Below are 26,626 nucleotides of genomic sequence, written 5' to 3' on the forward strand. Positions count from 1 at the left end.
GACTGAATGGACAGAATAGTCCTGACAAGGACTAAATATGTGATTTTTAAAAAATGTAAAGTGTAATTATTTTTATTGAGGTTAATGGTAGGGTTAGAAACATATGTGTGACCTCCTTGACATGAGATTTAAACAAGTGTGTGTGTGAGAAAGAGAGATTGTGAAAGAGACTGTGTCAAGGGGCTAAACGGAGTAAGTTGCAACAGAATGTGGTTGAACTACTCTTACCAGTGTCTGCATAATACAGTGTTACTCATGCAGTTCCGCCCCACCTTCTGGCTGGCATGGCGCCTCCACACAGATTCTATCACACTGCATTTATGGATTTTTGAGTCAACTCCCACACTGGGATGTAGCTGGACAGAACTACTTGGCCTTCAAGTGCAGGTCACCATTTGACCTTGTAATCTGCAGAGTTGGTCTGCCTGGCAGCTCACATCAGGAAGAAAGCAACAATCCCAGTTTCATGTCAGTCAGGTTTTGATTTTTGAAATGTGTTCTCATCTCTCTGTATTCCACTGTGGTGTCATTCAGGCTAGGGGGTTCTTCAGCAACCCCTGGAAATAGTCCTGCACTCTCAAAAAACATTCCTATGATTCTATTTCATACATCAATTTTACTATTCGACAGAAAATTTGCATTTTGTAGTTCCATGCATTTCCTGAGAACTTCATATATATATATATAGGTACAACACATATGGTATGGTAAGGGGGAGCCAGGCTGCCAGGTCCGAGGGGAGATATCCTCATCATCATCCCCACATACCAAACACTAAGCTGCTGTACAGCTGCTGACCTGAGACTGAAAATCATGGCTAATGCTGCCTTAAAATCATGTGAATGCAGCCCTAAAGACAATCATTGTGACCATCACTGAAACCAACAAGCTGATATATGCCACAGCAACATTGATACTTGAGATCCTTTGCTACAAGATGAACACCATCAAGGAGCAGTATCCTCCATGGAGAAGGACGTTGGAGACCAAGATAAAGGCTATACGAAGAAAAGTCAGCCAGCTATCAGAAATGCAGAAAGGCACTGGAAGGTACATGAGAAGTACAAGCTTTCCATAACTGAGGCCAAGCTGTCCATACCTGAGGCAAAGATTAACAGCTCTGGCTGCCTGTCTGAAGTGATAGGAGTTGAAGCCAGTTGTGAGCCATCCAAAGTGTACTCTCCATGGCAGGGCAAAAGCATATGAACAGATCCACCAAAGCTGTAGACATCACATATGGGAGAAGTAAGAATCACACAACAACAATGGCCAGTGGTTAGAGAACCTGAGAGCTGACCACAGAAATCTCCCTGAAGATGATCCAGTAACCATCACACTAGCAGACATACAAGAAAGGGTCTCAAGCTCGAAAAATTGGACAGCTCCAGGCCATGATATGACTATGACAAGAAGCTGACTCGCAGCACAAATGAACCAGCTGCTAATGGATGGAGCTCACCCTGAATGGTTTATTGAAGGTTGGACAGTCCTTCGAGAGTCGTTCGAGACTGTAAGCCCAGATAGACCAACCTGTGCACTGTCTGAAATTATTACAAGAAATCCTATGATTCAGTGCCCCACACATGGATCCTAGAATGCTTGAGGCTGACTCTAAGAGTCTTCATCAAGAACTCGTAGAGCAGTGGAAGACAACATCAAGCCAATGATATGAGTTGGTGCAGTAACCATCACACTAGCAGATATCCAAGGAGATGACTAAGGAGATGCATAGGTCTGAACCCCCTCAGTAAGATCATCACCAAGAGTGGCTTTGGATACCGGCTGTGGAATGGAGCAACCATCAGCCATCTCCTGTAAATGGATGACACCGAGCTTTATGCCAGAAGTGAATGAGACATGGAGTCATGGTTACAAGGAGAGGGACGGTGGATAGAAAAGAGGGGATCACACTACCAGGGGGTAATATAACAGATGTTGAGGGCACCTATAAGTACTTTGGAAACCCACAGGTAAATGGGAATCATGAAGAAGCCACAAGGAAAGCAGCTACCTGCAAAGAGTGAGGCAAGTCCCGTGAAGTCAGCTGAATGGGAAAAACAAGATCTGAGCTATGTACACCTGTGCCCTGCCAGTCATCAGGTACCCTGCTGGCATAATAAGCTGGCCTAAGGTGGCGATAGAACAACAAGACATGGAAACTGCTCATAATGCATGGAGCGTTTCAAATCCAGTACTGTGAGACTGGCCACTAAGCAGAGGGACTAGTGAGCATCAGAGCCACTATCCAGGATGAAACAACCAAGATCCAGGAATACACCAAGATAATGGCCCCAAGTGACAAAGTGAGTAGTGAGTACTTCAGACAGCAAAAACCCAGAGAGGATGGAAATGAGGAGGAATAGGGACCATCATGAGAGGAAAAACCCCTTCATGGTATGTACCACTGGCAGAGAGTGGAATTGGCTGATATGGAGAAATCCTACCAATGGCTGGAAAAGGCTGGATTGAAAGACAACACATGGCAGCACAGAAACAAGTGCTAAACAAGAGATCAGTAGAGGCTGGTATCTACCACACCAAGCAGGCTGTGCAAAGATGCTCCTGAGACAATCCAGCACATAACAGCAGGATGCAAGATGCCAGCAGGCAGGGCGTACATAGAACGCCATAACCAAGTGGCTGGCATAGTGTACCGAAACATCTGTGCTGAGTATGGGCTGGACATTCCAAGGTCTAACTGGGATATACCCCCAAAGGTGGTGGAAAATTACCATGCAAAGATCCTTTGGGGCTGCCAGATACAGACAGACAAAATGGTAATGGATAACCAACCAGACATAGTAGTGGAGGACAAATAGCAGAAGAAGGCTGTAGTGATAGATGGCAATCCTGAGTGATAACACCATCAGGAAAAAAAGAACACAAAAAGCTCGAGAAATATCAAGGTCTAAAAGAAGAGATAAGATGTGGGGGGAAAAGCCAACTGTGGTTCCCATGGTAAATGGAACACTAGGAGCTGTAGCCCCCAGACTGGGAGAATGGATAAAATAGATACCAGGATTAACATTTGAGATCTCAGTCCAGAAGAGTGCAGTCCTGGGAACATCTTAGATACTACGCAGGACTCTCAAACTCATAGGGGCCTCTGGTAGAGGACTTGAAATGTTATATATATATATATATATATATATATATATATATATATATATGTGTGTGTGTGTGTGTGTGTGTTTGAAAGATGTTTGAAAAAAGCACTTAATTATAGTACAGAACATATATTTTGCTGCTGTCCACCACTAAATACAATTGAATAAGTATTAATAAACTGTAGATTAATATTCAAGATCACTTGACTTGTAAGAGTTTAAAATTGCTTTGTCACTTTCACACACCTAATTCAGGAATATGCCCTGGAATTCTGAATTCCCAAGGCTATAAAATTCATTTCTTATCTACTAAAACATGAACAAAGCAGTGTATTGTTATTTTTTATTTAAAAAATTAAAGCCAGTCCATGGTGTGTTCACATTGTACTTTGAAAAATAAAATTATACAATACAGTTTCTTGGTATTAAAAAAAAAGTTAATAGTATTAATACTCAGATTAACATATATATTTTGGCATTTACTGACAAAAGGTAAAAACACCTCTTCAGTACATTAGAATAAAACCAGAATAAAAACCAAGGTAAATTAAGACATTCATATTGAAAAACAAACAGTTAAAATCCTATATACACCCCATTATAAAATCATTTTTTCCATTATAAAGAGGTCACATTGATGTGTTTAGTATTAAAATTCCTTTGCTTTGTCAATATTAAATACACTATAACCAGAGTAACCTAAGTATGCCATGATGGCAGAGTGCTGGCTTTGTATCAAAGAGGGTACACCCATAGAACCATTCTGTAGAGATCCCTGGGTAACCACATATATATTTCACAAAAAAAAGTCCTCAAAAAACAAACAAACAAAAAACCCCACAAAACAAAATGGTTTATAAGTTTAACACTGGCTGTAAACAAATTTACACAGCTATAAAGGCTCATTGCTAGACTGTTAGCGCTTCCAAAATATTTAGAACCAAACCAAGCTACATCGATAATCAAAGGAGCAGATAAGTTAAGGGAAAAGCAAGTGGTCAGTGAGATGTTAAGCACTTTATCAAATAAATGGTGCTCTGTTAACGACTGACCAAAAATAAAGTAAAGGAAGAAGCCTGGGCCAATACAGACTTGTGTGTGTGTGTAGCTCCACGCTTACCATAGCAACAGATCAGCGAGAGCACAGACGCAGACAAGCAGCGTGTTTGCACCGTCTACAGGGTTGTGTGGAAACACCAACTTGGTCTCCTTAGACTACTGCTCTTTCCTATTTAAGAGCATCAGCATCATAAAAGTTTGTTGCTAATGTGAAGCTTGCATGTAACCGGAGGATCTCCTTTATTATGTGCTCACAATAGAAATAGCTCCAAATTTCATTTACATATTCCACATTGTCAAGTCCTAAATTATACTATCTGTGTTACACAAGGTATAATGTCACCCTTAAAGCTTGAAACATCTGTTTGAAACGATCTTTATGTGGAGATAAAAAAAACAAACAAACTTTAACTCTAGCGTCCCCATAGGGGGAGAGAAAAGGTGCCTTGTCCATTTTCAGAAAAAAATGAAATTCACTGTAAAACAAAACTCGTGAACTAACCCCCCTGCCCTTTATGAGTTGAAATTGATTTGCTAGAGGGGGCGGGACTTGCTGTTTTTCCAGACTGAGAAACCTGTGGGTATAAACTGACAGAACAGACAAAACAGGTTAAACAAAGGGCGGAGTTAGCCAGGCCTCTGAGAGGGGTGTGGTAAAGGGGGTGTGGCTTAGATGAACTCCAACTCCCATAGCTCACTGGCATTTTCTTCAGCCTCGTTACCCACAATCACATGCTCTTTGTCATATGTGTTACCACCTAAAAAAAAGGGGGAGGTACAAGATTATTGGTTGTTCTTTTCCTGTAACAATAACATAGGAGCCCTGCTCAATGCTGCTTTTGGAGAGCTACTTCCATGATTTCAGCTCCAACACTAAACTGAAGCACCACATTCATGCCATAAAACTGTGAGCAGTGCATTAGGGTTGGAGCAATATCTTACACATGCCACTTGCTCTACAGTATCTTCCAGTCTAAATATAAAAAAACAAACACTTTTTTTTTCATGCTAACTTTTTAAAGGCATTCTAAAGGGTATTACTCATAGTTTATTAACCACCAGTAGCGTACTGGCTCTTTTAGATGTTGTATTCTGCCTTTAATATACACAGTTGGCCCTCACCCTTCACATCCAGCACAAAGCCAGGGAAAGTGAGGCTGGCGATTGCACCGCTGAGCTTGGCACTCCACATCTGAATGGGTGTGCGCGTTTCAGACCACAGCACCACCTTTGCTCCCGACTCCACATTCCCTATCACCTGCAGACTCATGTTCTGTGCTAACTACATGCCACAAGATGAGAGAGAGAGAGAGACAACATTGAAATAAAAAAGATCATTAACAAGAGTGTAAACAATAACAAGACCATTAAAAAAAGAAATAAACATTTATAGAGTTTATAGGGTTTATATGTTTATAGGGGCTTTATAGGGTTTATAGGGGGTTTATAGAGTTTATAGGGGGTTTATAGGGTTTATGGTTTAGTTCAAGTTCAAGTTCGGTTTATTTGTCACATACATAGTCATACACAGTACAACACGCAGTGAAATGGTGGAGAGTGCTCTGTCCAAACTGAGGAAGAGAACCAGGGGTGCATAGAGAAAAAAATATATATATACAGATAAATATATATATTCTATGTATGTACAAAATATATTAACAATGTATGTACAATATATGTATATTATGATTATATACACAATGTACAATGTATATGGTTGAGTATATATGTACACAATCTACAGAATGTACAGATCCATTGTATAGTACCATATCTACAGTTGTTGTAACAGGTTAATTGAGTATAAATCTAAATCTATATCTATATATACAGATGTATATAGAGTTTATAGAGTTTATAGTGTTTATAGAGTTTATAGGGTTTATAGGGGGTTTATAGAGTTTATAGGGTTTATAAAGTTTATAGGGTTTATAGGGTTTATATGGAGTTTATAGGATTTATAGGGGGTTATAGGGTTTGTAGAGTTTATAGTTTATAGAGTTTATAGGGTTTATAGTGGGTTTATAGGGTTTATAGAGTTTAGAGTTTATAAGGTTTGTAGTGGATTTATAGGGTTTATATAGGGTTTACAGAGTTTAGAGTTTATAGGGTTTATAGGGTTTATGGTGGGTTTATTGGGTTTATAGGGGGTTTTTATGGTTTATAGAGTTTATAAGGTTTATAGGGCGTTTATGGGGTTTATAGGGTTTATAGGGTTTATAGAGTTTATAGGGTCTGCTTTATAGGGTTTATAGGGGGTTTATAGGGTTTATAGAGTTTATAGAGTTTATAGGGGCTTTATAGGGTTTATAGGGGGTTTATAGGGTTTATAGAATTTATAGTTTATAGGGTTTATAGAGTTTATAGGGTTGATAGGGTTAATAGAGTTTATAGGGGTTATAGAGGTTATATGGTTTATAGGGGGTTTATAGAGTTTATAGGGTTGATAGGGTTTATAGAGTTTATAGGGGTTTTATAGGGTTTGTGGGGGGGTTATAGGGTTTATAGGGGGTTTATAGGGGGTTTATAGGGTTTAAAGGGGGTTTATAGGGTTTATAGGGTTTATAGTAGGTTTATAGGGCTTATAGGGTTTATAGGGGCTTTATAGGGTTTATAGGGGGTTTATAGGGTTTATAGAGTTTATAGTGGGTTTATAGAGTTTATAGAGTTTATGCGGCTTTATAGGGTTTATAGGGTTTATAGAGTTTATAGGGGCTTTATAGGGTTTATAGGGGGGTTTATAGGGTTTATAGTGGGTTTATAGGATTTATAGGGTTTATAGAGTTTATAGAGTTTATAGAGAGAAATGCATTATATACATTCTTCCAGATTATGCACAAGTACACATGTATCGACTAAGTCATGTCTGCTGTGGCATATTTCATACATTATATTTTTAAACCAAGTCATGTGTTAATGAATGTGATTTATTTATTTACCTAGTCATCTGTGTTAATGAATGTGGTTTATTTATTTATCTAGTCATCTGTGTAAAAGAACCTGATTTATTTATTTACCTAGTCATCTGTGTTAATGAGTGTGATTTATTTCTATGTGAAAGTCAAGGTCTGAGTCAGAGTCAAAGTCATTCCCCTTTCTAATTCAGGAAATTCCACAATTTTACTAACTAGAGTTTGTATATTGAAAGCAAATGATATGATGCTGGCAACTCACACTGAAACGGTAATTAAATCCATTCCATTATCTGCAATAATTGCAAATAATTATGCACAACCAGGTAGAGTGGAGAAAAACAGTGACTAGAAAATCACATCTCATTCATACACCACAAAGCATGTTTACTGGATTTATGGAACTGTTCATGTTGTCACACGAAGTGAAAAAGATTTTATCGGCAGGACTAATGGGCATCTAGCCAAAAAAAAAGCAAAAAAACAAAAACCAAACCAAACCCAACAACAACCTTGTTCTTGATGAGGCCATCCTGATAGAACCAGATGTCACTCATGCCCTCCACGTGCTCAGACACCACTACACGACCTGACTTCAGAGTATCCACACCCCCCTGTACTGACATGAAGCGGCCACTTTCCTTGTACCGGATCCGGAAAAGCCTTCGCGTCTATATGAGAAGACACACACATACGCGCGTGCACACACACACACACACACACACACACACACACACACACACACACACACACACACACACACACACACACACATACACACACACTAATGGATGCTTTCTGGTGTTTTCTGAGTCCTACAGTCAAGAAGCCATTAACTGGCTGTCACTCTGGCATTTTATTATGGAATTTTTTTGTACTCACTGTACGGATTGGGTATATGGAGCCTATAGAGCTGATGGAGCTGAATTTGTGCCAGTTTGTGATCTCAATAGGTTCAAGCAGGAACTGGCGCCCTCTGTAGTTAGTGTGCTCACATAACACCCAACTGCAAGATATGACAGATTAGTTCATTCCGAAATGGTGAAAATCCAAACAAACACACACACAGACACACACAGATACACACACACACAAACATGATCACTTACCAGCCAGTATTGACCCTCACAGATAGGAAGTGTGGGTTAAATCCCTCTGCCATTATGTTGGACACGTCTGTATCCAGGGTGATCTCTCTGCCCTCAAAGCACTCCAGCCCGAACAGAGAGATGGATGGAACAGCAAACAACTGATACAAAGAAGCAAACACAATAAGTTAGAGAGAGATAGAGAGATACAGAGAGAGAGAGAGTGAGAAAGAGAGAGAGAGAGAGAGAGAGAGAGAGAGAGAGAGAGAGAGAGAGAGAGAGAGAGAGAGAGAAAGAGAGAGAGAAAGAGGAGACTCACCATTGGCACAGATTTGACAGAGCGTATGGTACAGCTGCTGGGACAGCCCATGCTAGTCAAATTAACATAATGGCCTTCTGATAGCACATACTGGTTTCCCATGAAGTCGGTGTCGTCATATAGAACCCAGCTAGAAGACACAGGACAGAGCAACACCTTAGTGTCTAAGATCAGACTCTTTACCATGCTGTCACCTCCCAACATATTATGACACCACTATTCAAGACTTCCCCTCTATTCTTATGTTTACATACTAAAAATAAATGTCTAATCTCTTGCCAAATGAAAAAAAAAAAAGCCATTAAGACATCAGAGCAGCTTTGGTGACGTGAAGCACTTTCCAAATATAAACACGTTAAGCATCTTTTCAGTGCAGCAGATTCTGTCCAAATACACAGTCGATTCTACCAGGTGTGAACAGGATTACTGACCTTCCACCCATCACCCTACAGGACTGGACTGAAGGTTGTTTGAGGAAAGATTCATGGCTCTTATTGTACACTTGGCACAGGCCCTGAAAGCCAGTTTCAGAATAGAGTAGCAGCTAGAGCAGGAGAGAGAAACAGGAACAAAGCTCATGATCGCCATACATACCCCACACACACTTCTCTATGGAATCAAGGGATTATCGTGGAAGGCGGACAGTGACTAGGGCAAACTAACCTCACTGTGGACGGCAGGGCCGACAGCTGAAGCCTGGAACCAGAGGAGAAACCAGGAAAATCGCTCAGCAATTTAGCATTTCCAGGTCGTGGGGTAAGTACAACTCTGTTCATGAAGAACTCTTGAACGTTAACAGTAAACGTCACGACCAGGCTCAACGCCAGAAAAATGTTGTGATTCAGTACTGGCTGGCTTGACACAGGTGAAGCTGGTTCATGAGTGTGAGGCATTTTAAACGTAAAATGATTGCCAGTGAGTTTCGTTCGGTGGGTCGGATTATACCCTGAGGATGGGCTGTATGGAGCAGATGCGATTGTCTTCGGCACCCCAGTCAATGCAGTTGTTGTAGAAGCCTTTCTCCAGCACGTACTGGTTTCCGGAATAATCCACGTGAGAGTATGCCACCCATCTGGAAGGGGGGCAGTTGTCAGAAACACCAGCACACCGCTCTGACTCCCTCTACATAAACATGCATGTACTACAAGATCACAGAAAAGGCCCAAAGGTAACATGATAATAAAAGGTATATTTTATGAATGGAAAATGAAAAAAAGGATAGAAAGAGGGATAATTTCTTCATTATGGAGAAAGAAACAGATGCACATCCAACAATAAGAATATTTTTTCTGGATTAAAATGTAAAACCCAGGCTCCTCTCTGCCCTCTGGTGGTACATCAAACAGATCTCTAATGAGACTATATGACTTGTGAGTCATACATTAAAAAATTATTTTTGATTTTAACAATTTACTATTCCGATTTCTTAACCATTCCTAACCACGGCTATTTAAATATTCAAATCTTTTGACCCAGAGAGTGAGATGAAACAATAAAGCCAAGAGTCAATAAGAATAAAGTGAGAATTACTTGAGAGTAGGCGAGGCAGCTCATACTCACGCTCCACTCAGCACATGGATAGAACGAGTGACTGTCCGGAAGCCGAACAGCTCTACGTCGGGAACCGCCTCTGTCACCTCGAATGTGCGCTCTTCATCTCTGTCTTCCTCTTCATTCGTCATCTCGAACATCACAAGCATGGGCTCAGTCAGATCCTGTAGAAAAGCAGTGTTAAAGCAATAAACAAACATGACACACTTGGCTGTTATATATGAGTGTCTGTGGAACATGCTGTGGGTTTTGTGGGTTGTGTTTCTATGCACCTTGAGCTGTGCCTGGATCTTTTGATGTATTCGCACCTCTGCTGGTTTGTCTCTGGGCCTTGCCTGGTTATTCAGTATTTTGGCCTTTGGACTTTCCCTACAGCCTTTTTTCCTTTGCTCTCATTTTTATTTTTACCTGCACATGGACCTGTCTCATCTCTCTGAGCCTCACATGTTGCATCCTGTTGAAACCTTCTGCACATCCCTGCAGCTTTGACTTCCACTTTCTCTGTCTCAAGCTCTCTCGCTATAGTGTGTGTGTGTGTGCGTGCGTGCGCGCGCACACACACACACACACGCACACGCACACAAGTGACAGGGGTCCAGACCCAGACAGATAAATAAGTGGGGAAGAACCAACTAGACATTGTGACGGCAGATAAGACGCAGAAAACGGCATACGACAGTGCCGAGTGATGACAACATCCAAAACAAAGCATATGAAAAGCAAAAGGTGGAAACATAGCAGGAAATGGAAGAAGAAATAAAAGAGAACATGGAAGGTTAACACCAGGGTTGTCCCAGAGGTGACTGGGGCAGTTGGATTTGACCCCTAATATGGAGGAGTGGTTCCAACAGATCCTAGGAGTGATAACATCAGTCTCAGTCCACAAGAGCACAATCATAGGAACAGTGAAAATACCACACTGCACCCTCAACCTCCAAGGCCTCTGGTTGAAGACCTGAGTATGAGGAAAAAGATATGACCACCCACTGGAAGGTGAGACAGGAATGTTTTTTTCCTATCAGGGAATGTCTGAATGCAATATCAGTATGCTGAAAACGGGTCCACTAAGTGAGTGTGTGTATATGTTACTGTTTTATCAGGATGAAGTGCCACTCACGGTTTGGATGACCCGGACTGAGCGCAGTTCGTTGTCACAGCCCCCCCACACCCGCCAGTCATGGTAATCACCTTCCTCCAGCAGGTACTGGTGCCCACGGAAACCTTCCTTTTCGTAGCCCGCCCATCTGAAACAACAGAAATCAGAATAGAATAGACCAGAATGAAGAGAAGAATACTGTGAAATTAGATCACAAGTGGATTTATATCCGCCAGATGTACTATATACACACACACACACATCTACATTTGCACAATACACAGCATAACTCATTTTTTAAAAGTTAATCTGTGCCAAAAGTGTTAAAAAATTATAGACAAAAGTGTTTGGACAAATGCATATAATGCTAAAATGTTATCTTGAAAAATATTTTCTAAATATGCAAAGCTTCTCTTCAGTTTTTATTTAATTTACAGTACTTCTTTCATCGCCAAGAACTGTTCTATTAAATAACTATTTACATTAACTTTGCCTACAGCAGTATTAAGGTTCACTGTTTTTTATTTTACAGCTAATGGAGGTGAAGTTCCAGCACATGTTTGTCTACAGATGGCTGAAGGGTAAGTAATGGGCTTTGTGTTTCCACTCACAGTCTCTGTTTCTTCCGATCTATCACTTTTCATTGCATCTGCAGGCCCAATACCCTGCACCAGGCTGTTAATTTGGTCCCGAGGTAGTTTGCAAGCAGTGGGGGATTGAGATGGTGCATTCCATTTGAGATTTGGGTGTTTACCCGTTGGAGCGTGGAGGTAGGGCCCCACATACTCATCATCACACTGGAGTAATTTGGATCTCTTTCCCCCTACTTCCTCATCATTCCTTGATGTTCCTAAACTTGCTCATCTATCTCTCAGTAATGTCTCTCATGCTGGAGTCCAGCACAACCTTCTTCCTGGATCAGACTCTAGACACCGTGGTGCCCCAGAACATTACTGAGATGCCCTGAGAAAGAGGGCCATTTCTGTTTCTGGACCAGATCAAAGGACATCTCAGACTAATGCTTAACTTTTCAATTTAAAAGGACAAGATGTACACCAAGCCAATTAGAACCACACCAGAAAAAAACAAACAAAAAACATGTAGTGGGCCAATAAGAGGATCAGGTCATCATCAATTTTGTGGTAATTATTACCATCCCCATTGTTGTTGTGTTTCACTATGGCAGCATCAGCGTTGCCATCGTACTCATCCAGATGCTCAGAGTTATTATCCTTGAGCCAGCAGACATTACTTTGTTTAATCGCTTGACAACAGGCAGCCAGGCAGCTCAGTTAGAGCCTTTGATCTGTTTTGTGTGACGCGATCCTGGAGTGCAAGCATCTTGATAAATGCCGTCAAAAGGCTGGTTAGCCTAGTTATTAGATTTGTAATTTTTTTAAAGTTACTAGACTGTAATTTATAACTAATGATTTGGCTTCCATGGTAAGACCATCATGTCATAATCATTGAGATGAGTGGATTGTCACATTTGAAAAATAAGCTTATAATTATTGGTAATTATGTTTTAATTTATATACAATTATCACAACATTCACCTTTTGCCAGCATACATAGTTGGTTAAACAAGGTAAACCCATATTGAAATGCAGGCAGCTGTGATTTGGAGAAATTAAGTGTGCTGGAACATTGCTTTGGCATCTCAGAAAGGGAAATGATAATCTTGACTCATATCCAGTTTTGTGAGGATTCCATAATGAAATCAAAGACATAACCGCAACTTATGAGGACCTTAACTTCATGCTTCAATAAGATTACCTTCAGTAATCTTTCCTTCAGTAAAGGCGATATTCATATAGCAAAGGAAGAGGTGAGAACGTTTGAAGAAGTGACCAAGGCCAAAATAAACTCCAAGACCAAAGTTTAGAGAATATTGTGGGGGGAAATGCACAGGAAGCTGGGAAATGTAGTGACAGGAAGCAAGCCAAAAAATTGAAAGGACCCTGTCACAGACAGTGCAAACTCTGTGAATGAAGTCAGCAGTTTTTTATGCCAGATTTCGCTGTGCTAGTTTGAAGAACAGGTGCGAGGATATATGTGATATCATACCCACATGCTCCATTGAGTTTTTCAGCAGTTGGATGTTTACAATATCCCTCAATAATGGAAAAAATAAAATAAATAATCAGAAATGCATGGACAGAATAATTGAAAATCATCTTAGGTTGACACTGACTACAAAATGTAGTGTTCCTTTAAGGATCTGAGAGAGAAAGAACATTAATTAACTAACTGTTTTTGCAGAATTTTCTGACTGTATACCTGGAAAGCATATTGAGGATTCAAACTCTTTGATGGTTCAAGCTCTTTTTACTTTTGTTCCAGTTCGATTTATTGATTTGTTTATTACCTTTGACGCAAAATTAACTTTCCCAGAATTGTATGTGTACTCACACACACACACAAACACATCTGCTCATCAGCCCTATCGACTCACATGCCACCGATGACCTTAATGGATCCAGCGCTGTACATGACAACCGTCTGCTGCTGGCTCTCTCTGGTCATGAAGTCCCTGGCGCTGGTGTAGATCTCACGACTCTTCCCAGTGAAGTACGGCTTTTCGTAAATCACAAGCTGAGGAATGAAACCACAGCACGTCACACTCTCACGCCGCTCGTACGTGCGCGTTCCATTCTTATCTACCTAGACTGCGAAATTCAAGCCTACATGTTCTTACTTTAGGTTCATTCAGTTTCTCCACTCTTGGCTCTCCCTAAAGCCAAAACCAACGAACAGACACACACAGACAGACAGACAGACGCACATAGAAACAAACACGACAATGAATGAAAAAGGTACATTTTTGTATTTCAAACAGGATATGTGAAATGCAGCAGGACCTTTACATTTGAAAATCTAATGGGCGTGTGGTTGGGGGGGGACACTCACTATTTTGAGGGGGTGCAGTGAGCTCACGTAGGGCTCTGTGTCGCTCCAGGACTTAGGCTTTGGGAAGCCCCCAACCTCCAGCACCCGTGGGACACCCTGGAAGAAAGGCTCGGCAAACACCAGCCACCTGAAACATGGAAAGCAGGCATATGACAGACAGCCTGACACAGCAGTATGAGGGAATCCCTGGCAGAAATCGGCCTGCTCAGAACAGCTCAACGTATAGAACTTTGTACATTATTAGTGTAGGAAGGTGTTTTATCAGAATGCTATACTGTACCTATGCTAAGCATCACATGAGCACAAAAGACAAAAAAAACAAAACAAAAAAATGCCCATGGATTTCAATTTTGAAACAACCCTACAGTATGTTTTATGGATGTTATGCTGTGCTCATGGGAGTAAGAGACCTACAGATTCACAGATTTTTTAATTTTCTGATCATTTTAGGCTCTTTCATGTATCTTGTTTTTTGTGTGTGTGTGTATTCTCTTTATTGTCCAAATCCATCATAGCACTTGCAGCTGTATCGTAGGGCCTGAAAGCTGCTGTACTGATGAACTTGTCATTACAATGACTTGTTATAAAGCTTCACACAATCCATCACTCACAGCCCAGCGTTGATGATGATGGAGTTGGCTTTGATGGGGAAGCCATAGATTCGGGCGTCATCTGTCGTGTCGCGGAAGATAACTTTCTTCCCCTCTGCATCCTCCTCCGGGAAAAGACAGATCTCTGGAACACTGTAGTCCTGGGGCAGTTTAATTCACTTTCAGTTAAATTCAGTTAACTTTAATTCAACTCAGTCACTGACACATGAGTGAATAGCACACTGAAAAACTTCTCACCACATAAAAAAAAACCTATTTTAAAAAGCAAATCATAAGAGGTAAACATTAGACAAGTAAAGAAACAAAATATGATTTGATCAAGTCAGTTTTTGACAGTGTTTTACTCAATGAAATTCTCCCGCTGAACAAGAGAGAGTCTTACAAATGCCCAAGTCACTAGGAAATACAGTACTTAAGTTAGCTCCAAGCCCATAGAGAGCCGAAATCACTGAACCTGAGGTCTGGACCTTGATCATTTTTAAAGCTAAAATAAAATTTTAAGATACACTAGATTTTTTAAAAATCAGTGGTTGACAACTTCTCTGAGATGACTGCGTGCTTAATTCAGCTTAGATGTAAGCCGGCTGTTTGTGTGTGAGAGAGGGTCTGAGTACAGATCCTGTTTGTGAGTGAGTACGGGCCCTGTTTGTGTGTGAGTACGGGCCCTGTTTGTGAGTGAGTACGGGCCCTGTTTGTGTGTGAGTACGGGCCCTGTTTGTGAGTGAGTACGGGCCCTGTTTGTGAGTGAGTACGGGCCCTGTTTGTGTGTGAGTACGGGCCCTGTTTGTGTGTGAGTACGGGCCCTGTTTGTGAGTGAGTACGGGCCCTGTTTGTGAGTGAGTACGGGCCCTGTTTGTGAGTGAGTACGGGCCCTGTTTGTGAGTGAGTACGGGCCCTGTTTGTGTGTGAGTACGGGCCCTGTTTGTGAGTGAGTACGGGCCCTGTTTGTGAGTGAGTACGGGCCCTGTTTGTGTGTGAGTACGGGCCCTGTTTGTGTGTGAGTACGGACCCTGTTTGTGTGTGAGTACGGGCCCTGTTTGTGAGTGAGTACGGGCCCTGTTTGTGTGAGAGTACGGGCCCTGTTTGTGAGTGAGTACGGGCCCTGTTTGTGAGTGAGTACAGGCCCTGTTTGTGAGTGAGTACGGGCCGTGTTTGTGTGTGAGTACGGGCCGTGTTTGTGAGTGAGTACGGGCCCTGTTTGTGAGTGAGTACGGGCCCTGTTTGTGAGTGAGTACGGGCCCTGTTTGTGTGTGAGTACGGGCCCTGTTTGTGTGTGCTTTTGTAAGACAAGCAAGACAAGCAACATCTCATCATTATCTGTACGTGGCCACAACTGTAACCAGGTACAGCATCTGGAGTAAAAGCTACTGTATGAACATATTAAATATGTGTACTCTGACCATTTATTTCATATTAGTAGGCTAGCTAACATTTCATACCACTAATTAAAAACAGCTTATGCAGGCGATGTTATCATTAATGATAGGCCTATGAAACATTTCATAGCCAAATTGAATATAAATGAAATTAATATGTGTATTAATATGAAATTAATATGTGTATAATGACTTTAGCTTGTAATGGTGTTACTCTCCACCATTTTTACAAGGTTACATTTTTACAGGTTACAAAGTTACAAATTAGCTTTCTTGATGCGCTAGATAATATTCTTAAATGTATTATTCATTCAGCAATGCAAATGATTAGGAAAGCTCCACACCTGCCTTACCATCACTATCAGCACATTAATAAAAGCTCTAATTTAATGATGCCAGTCCCCACAGAATACAAGCAGCACATAGCAGGGCAGAGATATCAATATATGTATAATTATGTGTAATTTTACACAAAACTTACCACCACCCCACCCCCTGTAAATAATACTGACTAACAATACTTACAACGATTAACACCCAAAATGTTAGAAATGGTAGCTCAGTGGTTGAGGTGCTCAATTTATAATCAGAAGATTACCAGTTCAAGTCCCACCGCTGCCAAGTTGCCACTGTTGGGCCCCTGAGCAAGACCCTTAACCCTCAAGTCGTTTTCAGTCATAATTGTAATTTTATGTTGGATATAAGCCTCAGCTATATGCCGTAAATGTAGATGTGTGTGTGTGTTGGTCGTACCCTCACTGCTCTGCGCAATGAGCCAATCGCAAATCTCCTTGGCTGGTCTGGTTCGGCGTCTGAGCCGTCCTCTCCAGACTCGCCCGTCCCGTTCTGTGTGGGACACTGATCGTTGCCCTGGGGGCCAAATAGGTTTGTGAGCTCTATGTCGCCCTCGTCCAAGGCAATCTTCTTTCCTTTGAATTCGGGCTTCTCATATAACACCCAGCTGCCAGTGGAGAACAGGAACAATAGAAAAATGAGGACAGAGAATCTTGTGGATGCGACAGTTTAAACTTTTTTTGAAAGGGCCATTTTTTTAATTACTGAAGATATATTTCTATTTGTCATTAACAAACCATTAGCTAGCTCTTTGCGATAGGTTAGCACAGCCAGCATCCAAAAAAACCCCTAAAACAATAGAACTCAACTTTCAGATAAATGTACACCTATTTCACCAAACTATTACATTTAGAAGTTGCACAACTCATATATGATTCGCGAGCTTAAATATCATTGTCTTCTATCAACTAAGTGACAGATAATATTTTAAAGATAATAGTCAGTCATAATCAGTCAAACCAAAGATTAATTAAATGCAGCATCAGTGCTAAGTAAACAGTGCTTTTCTTAGTCTTTTTCCTTTTGAAGCCACTGACATGACCACAACTCATTAAATATAACAAAGACACTGTGTCCAGGGAGAACAGGATGCAGTGAGTGAGTGGAGGAGAGAGCATGAGGTGTGGATCAGGTGTGAAAGGCAGCAGGGAGGGGCTAAGCCAGAGGTGTGTGTTGCTCCTGGAGATATTTCTCTGGGTAATGGCAGTAAATCTAGGGTGCTTTGGGGAGCCAGTGCGGTTGGGCAAGAGTGAGCGCAAAGATGCTCTTTTCATTCTGAAATGGGAAGTTATTTTTGTACATCATATGTTATGAGCCGGTATAGACCTTTGCAGATTTAAGTCTTTTATAAGCACTTTTATAAGTGCTTTTGTTAATTAGCTTTTAGTTTTAGTGCATGTTTGTATGTTTATGAAATGCAAGGGAAAAATAGCTTAGATAATCACAGCACATGATTGTGTGTCTGTGTGTGTGTGTGTGTGTGTGTGTGTGTGTGTGTGTGTTTAATTCTCTCACCCTCCTCGGACAACTCGAATGGAAATGGACTCCGGAAGCTTCCACCCTGTGGCGTCGATCACATCTGAATGTACCTCAATCCAATTGCCACGCAGTCCTGGCTGGTCATAGATGACCATCTAGCGGAGATACAAACAGCGTCTTAAATGGACCCAACAACAATGGCACTGTTCCATGCAATACCACCTGCAGCCACCAGGGTGAATGTTGGCATTGGCACCAGCAGAACAAGAAAGTCTTCTGTTGTGTGGCTGCTAATGTGAAACCAATTCTTACACGACTCCTGGCCTGCTTTGCCATTAACATTAACAGAATGTTGATGCGGGGAACATGATGTATGCCTATGAAAGGAACTGGGTTTTACATGTGCTATAGCAGCTTGCAGGAACAGGCCTGACATTTCACTTTTATGTGCTGTGGCTGAAAAAAAAACCAGACCTGAAAAACAAGCGTGATTGTTCTAAAGGTGAAACTGTGAAATGCTCACACAGCATGGTACCTGCCAACTGTGGCTGTCATGGAAACAAATACACCAACTATGAACACGGGAAATCCCTTTAGTGGCAGAATCCAGTGTACAGTCTGTAGGTTTTATTAATGGCACAGCTTATTCATGTGACAGAGTTAAACTTAGTACTGTCTTGCTCTATCGCCATACCTTGGCATTTTATGTTAAAACTCATTAATAAGTAGAATATAGATCCTATGCATCGACATACTGCAGTGCTGACATAAGAGAAAAAAAAAATCAAATAAGGACATGTCTGTTTGTAATAACACTCTTTCTTTTTTTTTTTTCTTTTTTTTGCAGTGCACAGCCAGAGGGGAAAACTCACACCCAACAAATACTCAGTAAAACTAAACGGAATAACCAAAAGGCAAACTGACACAGGGAGGGTAACATTTCTACAATGCTAGTTAAAGTAAAAAGGAAGACGACTAGTCAAAGTCATGCACATATTGAACATGAACACCATCATTAAACATTAAATATAAACTAAATAAGGGCTACGGAGAGGCGCTAGGCATTCTGGGAGTCCTCGGTGTGCTCCGCTTTGCTCTTCCCACTGGTCCTGCCCAGCTTTAAACGTTCCATTTAAACGTTCCATTTGTTAAGATGTCATTTCAAATTACAAACCGTTGTTTTGCCTCATTTTTAAAAAAATTCTTTTGGACATGAGCCAGGGAGATTTTTTCTGTTTCTGCCACTCTGTAACACACACACCCATGTCTCACAACTGCCTGCTGAACAACCCAACGCTGCTGACATATTTGTAATGATATTAGTCAAAGGATTAAAAATTCCAAACAATTATGTGGGATCGTGTGTTACAAAGCTCTTTAAGAATATCCTTAGTGTATATTTGGTGTTTTTGAATCATTCTGTGGAAATGTCTTTGAAGGTTATAGGGATTCGCTGGTTAATGGGTCATCTATTAGATGGGACTCACCTTTCCTGGTCGAGGGTTGAGTTTCCCATGTTCTTTCTCTTTGGTACGCTAGAGGACGAAAGCATACCAGAACAAACAGACTTAGTGAACACACAGGAATTGAACAGTTGCAATTTCATGAACTTTTAAATGTTCACATGTAGCCTTGGGTTTTTTGTTCATTTTAATTCAATTCTTCTCAAGTTTATTGTAGCACCTTTAACAATAGATATTGTCTTTATAGTAACCAGGAGTAGATCTCTACTGCAGCAAGCCAGAGGTGATATTAGCAAGGGAATTCTCCCTAGGGCGTTTGAAAAAAAACAAATGCTGGGAGGACCAGATATGGCAGCATAGGTTAGTATCATGTATACAAAAAGATGAATAGATTAATAGTAATTGCAACCCACTTTCCAGAAGAGGTGCTGCTAAGAATTTAAGAGTATAATTCTTCTTATCATGAATTCATCTCATCTCATGACTATGGAATGTGCATCTAAACAGCTGTGGGAGGATCAGTGTTAGTCATGAAACGTATATGAGGGAGAAACGATTCAGGAAGGCAAACACATTGCTAGTAGCAGATTTCCCAGCCAGTCTTTAGTGCACCACGGCTGCGCCCGATGGTCCTGTGACCATGTTTTAAATAACATCTCCTGGACATATTGCCCCTACACACCGCTGAAAGACAAATAGAGAAGATGTCAGGTTTCTTATGGTGTTATGCTCTGCCGTTCTTCTGAAAGGGTTTCCTGTCTATCAAGAAATCATCTACGCTTCTGCGTAAAAGTGTTACCGGAGCGTGAGCTCAAAAACTACATTATTGTACCCACCAAAAACTGCCAATGCAGTTTCTGGTGAAAACATGATGGCTGGATGAGCATTGAGGAGATGACTTATTCAGTGTTTATTGATACTAGCGGTCAACCATTTCTGATAGACACCTATTTTCAAGGATCCAACCCACACAAAGACATTTTCTGCATTATCTACTGAAATCACAAATGCTGGCCAAAACTAAGTGAATGTCAGTGTGGAAATAAATGTATTTTTACATGAACATGTATGTAAGAATGAATGTGTGTGCTTGTGTGCATGTTTCTATTTGTATATGTGTGTCTCTGTATATTTTATGTGTGTGTCTCTGTGTACCCTGTGTGAGTGTGTGTGTGTGTGTGTGTGTGTGTGTGTGTGTGTGTGTGTGTGTGTATCCTATGTGTGGGTGTTTGTATCACTGGGTACCCTGTGTGTGTGTGTGTGTGTGTGTGTGTGTGTGTGTGTGTGTGTGTGTGTGTGTGTGTCTCTGTTTCTGTGAACCGTATGTATATACTGTATGTGCATGTCTCTGTGTATATGTGTGTGCATTTTTTGTACTCTATGTGCTGAGGTGCTGAGCAGGACTCACATGTGCACTGGGGCATGGTCATAGCAGAAGCGTCAGCCATCACTCACAATTAAATAACAGGTTGCTGAGGGCATGTTCTCAAAGTTTACAAACAATGAGTATGAATCCTACCATAATCACTAATAATGACTTTAAAAAGTGTGTGGTGCTCATTAGTGTTCCAGAATGAAGACTATACTGTATGCACATGGCCATATTCCCTAAAGAAGGATGCTGTTGGAACAATTTGCATGTGTTTTGGAGGAACATGGCCAATGGTTGGTGTGTGGTGCACCCAAGCAGTGAAAACTGGCATATTTAGCAGACTGCTCCATCTTGAAATATGCACTGCAAAAGATATCTTAGTGGAAATATCTAAAATATCTCATTTTAAGAATGTTGTAAAATGTACAAAATTATTTGACTTATTCTTCTTATTTAAAAAAAAAACTATTTTAAGTAATTGTATTAACTGAAATTTTCTCACTATATTGGCAGTTTTTGGTTTCAAGGTAAATGCTTAAAACTTAAAAAGTATCTGCCAGTATAGTAAGATACAGAAGCTCTGAAACATCTAGGCCACTAGGTGGCAGTATAGTAGTTGTTTCATAACGTGTAGAAGAATCACTGGAAAAAATGACTTGCTCCTTTAACATGTTTTAAGTTGCAAAGATATAATTTTTGCAATGTATAAAATGGGAAAGAGGTGTTGGCATGCCCAGCTCAGACATCTCAGACGTTGTGTGTGTGTGTGTGTGTGTGTGTGTGTGTGTGTGTGTGTGTGTGTGTGTGTGTGTGTGTGTGTGTGTGTGTATGCAAGGCAGGCTGTGTAATGGTGTAATCCTTTTTATTCGTTTCCCCTTGCTCACTGATGCATCTCCATCAGCTTGCTCTGGGCACAAAGTGACCTACAGTTAACACCAGCACCAGGGTGTGTCTGAGCAGGATTCGACACATAGCCTGGCTCACGCAACGAGATCGGCCTTATTAGAGCAGTGGAAGGAGGGAGAGTGAACCAAAACAGACAGCAGCCTCAGTTTCCTATCTCATGCCTTCTTTTTCTCTTTGTTTTCTCACCCTCCTCTCAACACCTCCTCCCCTCCACCTCTCTCTCATAGCAACCCGTGTCTGAGAAAAAGCTGTTTAACAAGGTCTCCATTATTAACATCATCACCAATTAAAGTATGTGGGGTTTGTAATGTCATATTGAGCGTGTGCACAACATAATTTGGAAATGACACAACCATTCACACTCGCCTGGCCCACACCTAACACCACTAGTGAGTATGTGCTGACCCATGATTCAAAGTCACTAGTGAGTATGTCCCATCCAATGAGTCAGACTCACCAGTGAGTATGTCCTGACCCAAGAGTCAGAGTCATTACTGAGTATGTCCTGACCCACAATTCAGAATCACCAGTGAATATGTCCTGACCCACAAGTCATGTCACAACACCAGGTCTCAGGACACTCAGTGCACAAGAGCTCCCAGCAAAAAGCTGTTGCTTGCACAGAGGGCCCAGCCTAGACTCCACCTGGCAGGCTGCCAGCCAGATTGACAGGAGGATCCGCCCTGACTGTTTTCCCTCATCATGACGATATGTTTGCCATTCTGGAGCTGGATGAAGATATTTGCATCACAGCCCCAGCTAACCACACCTGGTTGTTAAGAATTGTTTTTCCTGTACAGAGCCATGCTCTGACCAAGCACAAGATGATAAATCTAAGCTCCAACAACACCTGGATTTAAAAATAAAGATAAATCAAAATCAGATTTTTTTCTTGCCTCTCTCTAGGGAATGAATATAATAATGGAAGTAACGCCGTAACGTAACATGCCTGCAAAGCATGCCAGCTTTTTCTCAACACTTACTAATAAAGTACTTCAACATGTGGCGGCAGCTTAAAAGTATCATGTGGTGATTGAGAAATGCTTGACTAAAGTCTCAAAGCTGACATCTTCCTGAAATCTTCTCTGGAAACTTGACTATAATTCTGAATATCTCTACATATCTTACTATAGTACACTGCAGTTACTCACCTGGATCCTGGATATATATATATATATATATATATATATATATATATATATATATATATATATAGAGAGAGAGAGAGAGAGAGAGAGAGAGAGAGAGAGAGAGAGAGAGAGAGAGAGAGAGAGAGAGAGAGAGAGAGAGAGAGGAAATGTAGTACAAAGAGTTGCAGCTTAGAGAAAGAAAGCACCTTTAAGAACATCTATATGAGTGAACCTCAATAACTAGGGGGGCAGTGGACACAGGAAGTCAAGCTATTTTCCCTAATGCTGATTGTCAAGTCATAAAAAACCTTTGACTTGCAAAGGATATCTGCAGAGGACAGGAGAAGAGGACCTGCTCAGCTTTGCTGCATCAGTAGAAATGTGAATATTGCATGAGCACTCAGGTAATGGATACCGGGTTTTGAGTCCATTGTAATCCCTCCCAGTGAAGCGATGGCTTTTCACTTGCTGGGCTCTAGCGTATCATTTTGGTGAAACCAGGAAAGACTGAGAATTTCTTTCTTGTAACATCAGACATCAGATATAGTTTTTTGAGTTCTAAAATAGCACATCTTTTAAGGAACACACACACATCCAGGCTGGTGTCATGTAACCTACACTAAGGCATGTTTGACGCTTTTGCACAGCCTTTTTTAATTCCACGCATTGGATCATTCTCAAGAACAAAGGAAATGGATGCCCCTAGTGCTGTTTTCAGGGGCTTCCACTTGCTCATTACTTTCTCACTTAAACCTGATTTACTTGTTGTCTACTAATGTCCACATCACAAAAGGGTCTGAGTGAGTCAGCTACAGCACTCAACCCCATTCGTAACTCTGCCCCCACCCAACACCCCCAGGCTTTCAGCTCAGGTCTGTGGATAAAGGACTACTTACGTAGGCATCAGGGAAGGCTCTGTACTTGGTCACGAACTGTCTCTCCGGCTTGGGCTCCTGGCTCTTTCCGAAGTCCATCCCGATGTCGTTGCAGACGGGCGTCCTGATGGAAGTGCCCTCGGAGCTCAAGCTTCGCTGCAGGCTGGGCGGCGTGGGATATTTTACCGGCGCATCGAGCGGAAGGCCGGGCAGGGGCGCACTGGTCAAGGCGGCGACCTCCATGGTGGGGCTGTGGAGGAAGAGGGGGGCCCTGCTGATGCGGGACTGCTCGGCTGCCCCCGTGAGCGAGTGGGAGGGCGAGGTCAAGAACGACAGCCGGTCGTAGCGAGACACCCCCGAGCCGAGCAGGTCCAAGCCCTTGGGAGGCCCGCTGAGGCGCTCGTGGTCCTGGTTAACATCAGGCAGCGAGGCCGTGCGGAAAAAGGTACGCTGGCTGGAGGCCTTGCCGATCCCGTCCGGCTGGTCCGGCCGGTATCCGGAGAAGAGCAGGCTGTTGTCGAGGCGCGACGTTCCAAGAAAGCTTCCACCATTGAGGTGAGCGCCCTCCTCCACGCTGAGGTCCGGCAGGCCCTTGCGCATGACGATGCTGCTGATGGCAGAGGCCCGTGAAGGCAGAATGATCGTCCGGCCTTTCCCCTCTGAGTCCAGCTTCCCCTTCATCATGGTAAATGGGGAGCGCATGTCCTTTGTGACGCTCCAGTTCAAGCCCAGGTCTAGTGGCAGGCTGATCGAGGTCTCCTTAGGCACAGTGGGGCTGGAGGCAGGTGCTGAAACTGGGCTGGGAATGTCCTCCCTGATGGGGGGCAGAGAGGAGAAAGGCTGGGTGGAAGCCCTCTGCATGGTTCGGTTCCTGGATGGTGACTCCATGCTCCTGAGTGTGTCCACCAGGGCCTCCATGTTAAGGTCTGGGTCGGGGTCTGTGTCTGTCGGCGAGGCCGGCAGCTCCACGCGGGTGGCTGTGAAGATGCCAGTGAAGAAGTCGTCGTCGTACTCCGAGCCAGACTCCGCCAGCTGTGCGTACGAGCCTGAGCCTGCATTTGTTATTCCTGTCTCACTTCCTTTGCCCCTCCCTCCTGCAGGTGCAGCAAACTCTGCCCAGCTCCTCCTACCTGCCTCACTCTCGCTACCCTGCTGGACTTCGCTCCTCACATTCCAACAGCTACCGTTGCCAGGGCTACTGGCAGTGTCCAAGGAGACAGCCGAGGGTGGGGCTTTCTCTGGAGGGAAGGAATGTGAGGCGAATAGCACTGGCTCACGCTTGGTGCTAGAGACAGAAGAGTGTGTGTATGTGCTATTCACGAGCATAGTGTCTGATCTTTTGGCAGGAGGGGAATCTGATTCTTCCAGAATGGAGTGGAAATCCTCGCTGAGAAACCTCCCGACATTAGCCAGCTCAGAACCGGCACCTTTCAGTCCATTTTCTTGCGCTGAACTCAGGAGAGGCTTGGAGCTGTCTGTGCAATCACCAACCAGGGACACTTTGTGAACCGTTTGCAAGCTGTCCCTCTCAGCCAGACCCACTCTGGGGCTCAGCATCAAAGTGAAACCAGAACTCATCTCAGTATCTGAGCCAGGAACAGTCACAGTTGGACTCTGAGTGTCAGACTCTTCTGTCACTGTACTGAGAGCAGGGCAGGTATGGGAGAATCTACAGAAACAAAAAATAGCGGGAGAAAATAACGTTATGTGAATATTCTGGACTTCTGCATTTTCTACAAACGCATTAGTTAAGGCCAACTCTATTTTTTAATGTTTAGGCACCATAAACATCAGGTACAATAGAAACACATTTCTGGAAAAGCAATCAAGGCAATGTTTAAAAGTGCCTGAAAATTGAACACATGTAAATTAGAACAGGCTGAACATTAAAAAGGAATTAACAATATTTGGAATTTATGAATCCCAGAAGCATAAATATAAAATTGTAGAGGACATAATGTCTTGCATGTCCTATAATTTCAGATAGTAATGAGTGCTTTCAATATTCCCACCAAACCGGAACCTGGTACCACTTTTAGCGCAGCTGTTTAAGGCTCTTTAGAGACAAAATATGCCAAATGCCTCTTTTGACCGTTGACTGGTAGTGTGGGATGAGGAATTGTGTAGGCACAGAGGCCTTTCACCCACAGGACTGGTTTAATCGAGTGTGGTGGTACAGGGGTGGAAAAAGTATGTTCATCATTCCCAGCAAAGTTGCCAGATGCCCTAGTCACGAAAAATCATGAAATGTCACAAGATTTTATGGAAGCATATATCACAAGTCAGGGTGCTGTAATCGGAGAGTTGGGATTTGCGGTCTCTTCCTCAGAGTTAACGAGTCAAATCATTACTCTTGTGTTATACTCAAGTGTGCTGACTTTGTGTGAAATACCAAATATTTTTGCATAATGTATTTATGAGATATAGCAATGGGAACTGTTCCTTCTACGATAGCATTTTTGGAAGGGTTCATACTTTGCATTAGTGTTTGTGTTTGAATATTGGCAAAAGGCCTGGTGGTCAGCTGAACTTACTATGATGTTTTGAGGCACAGATACCACAGATCAAGTAATCCTGAACTGCAATGTTAACACTCACACAAACAAAACACATACAGAGTTTTGATTAATGGTGTAATATTTCCTTGCTTTTGTATTAGTGTAGTGTCTACAAATGAATAAATCTGCAGAGGACATGGTGAGGACAAATTATTATTATTATTTTGTTAGACTCAATGTGACTCAGAATATTGCATCGCCTTTATTTTAAAGTAAAAAAGTGAACAGACTCTATATATTCAAGGTTATTATGCAAGACACATACTGTAAGTTGATTCTCTGACTTTGCTTCTGATTAGCATGTATATATTATATAAACATCCCTCAACAGCAATTACCAGCCCATTGGTACTTAAGGGGGCATAATAGAACATCCAACATCAAACAACATGTCTCATAGACTCACAGGTCAATACGACCTGAGCTGGGGCTTAAGCGCTGTGACATATCTTTGCTACGT

At 42.0% G+C, this 26,626-nt stretch overlaps 1 protein-coding gene across 3 annotated transcripts in view; it reads right to left on the reverse strand.

Annotated features, from left to right (window-relative positions):
• Positions 1–3,436: 3,436 nt before the first annotated feature.
• Positions 3,437–26,626, reverse strand: part of crybg2 (crystallin beta-gamma domain containing 2) — a 30,858-nt gene continuing 7,668 nt past the window's right edge. Inside the window, exons 2-21 of one of the 3 annotated variants that reach the window (XR_014122708.1) lie at positions 23,630–25,277; positions 19,350–19,397; positions 17,899–18,017; positions 16,783–16,990; positions 14,654–14,793; positions 14,043–14,169; positions 13,831–13,866; positions 13,588–13,727; positions 11,154–11,280; positions 10,046–10,200; positions 9,431–9,557; positions 9,149–9,181; positions 8,917–9,029; positions 8,486–8,615; positions 8,188–8,327; positions 7,961–8,084; positions 7,591–7,749; positions 7,341–7,371; positions 5,684–5,737; positions 5,401–5,448 (exon numbers count right to left, since the gene is read on the reverse strand). Coding sequence is in view for 2 of the 3 variants with exons in the window: in XM_027014427.3 (XP_026870228.3) it covers positions 4,836–4,924; positions 5,289–5,448; positions 7,591–7,749; positions 7,961–8,084; positions 8,188–8,327; positions 8,486–8,615; positions 8,917–9,029; positions 9,149–9,181; positions 9,431–9,557; positions 10,046–10,200; positions 11,154–11,280; positions 13,588–13,727; positions 13,831–13,866; positions 14,043–14,169; positions 14,654–14,793; positions 16,783–16,990; positions 17,899–18,017; positions 19,350–19,397; positions 23,630–25,277 (3,823 nt within the window). In the remaining variant the exon portion in view is untranslated. Of the gene's footprint in view, positions 4,925–5,288; positions 5,449–5,683; positions 5,738–7,340; positions 7,372–7,590; positions 7,750–7,960; positions 8,085–8,187; positions 8,328–8,485; positions 8,616–8,916; positions 9,030–9,148; positions 9,182–9,430; positions 9,558–10,045; positions 10,201–11,153; positions 11,281–13,587; positions 13,728–13,830; positions 13,867–14,042; positions 14,170–14,653; positions 14,794–16,782; positions 16,991–17,898; positions 18,018–19,349; positions 19,398–23,629; positions 25,278–26,626 lie in introns of those variants that run through there. The other 2 variants (XM_027014427.3, XM_081710875.1) reach the window with 2 other exon arrangements.

This window comes from Electrophorus electricus, chromosome 3 (genome assembly GCF_041902795.1).
Source record: "Electrophorus electricus isolate QZ-2024a chromosome 3, ASM4190279v1, whole genome shotgun sequence".
NCBI lineage: Eukaryota > Metazoa > Chordata > Actinopteri > Gymnotiformes > Gymnotidae > Electrophorus > Electrophorus electricus.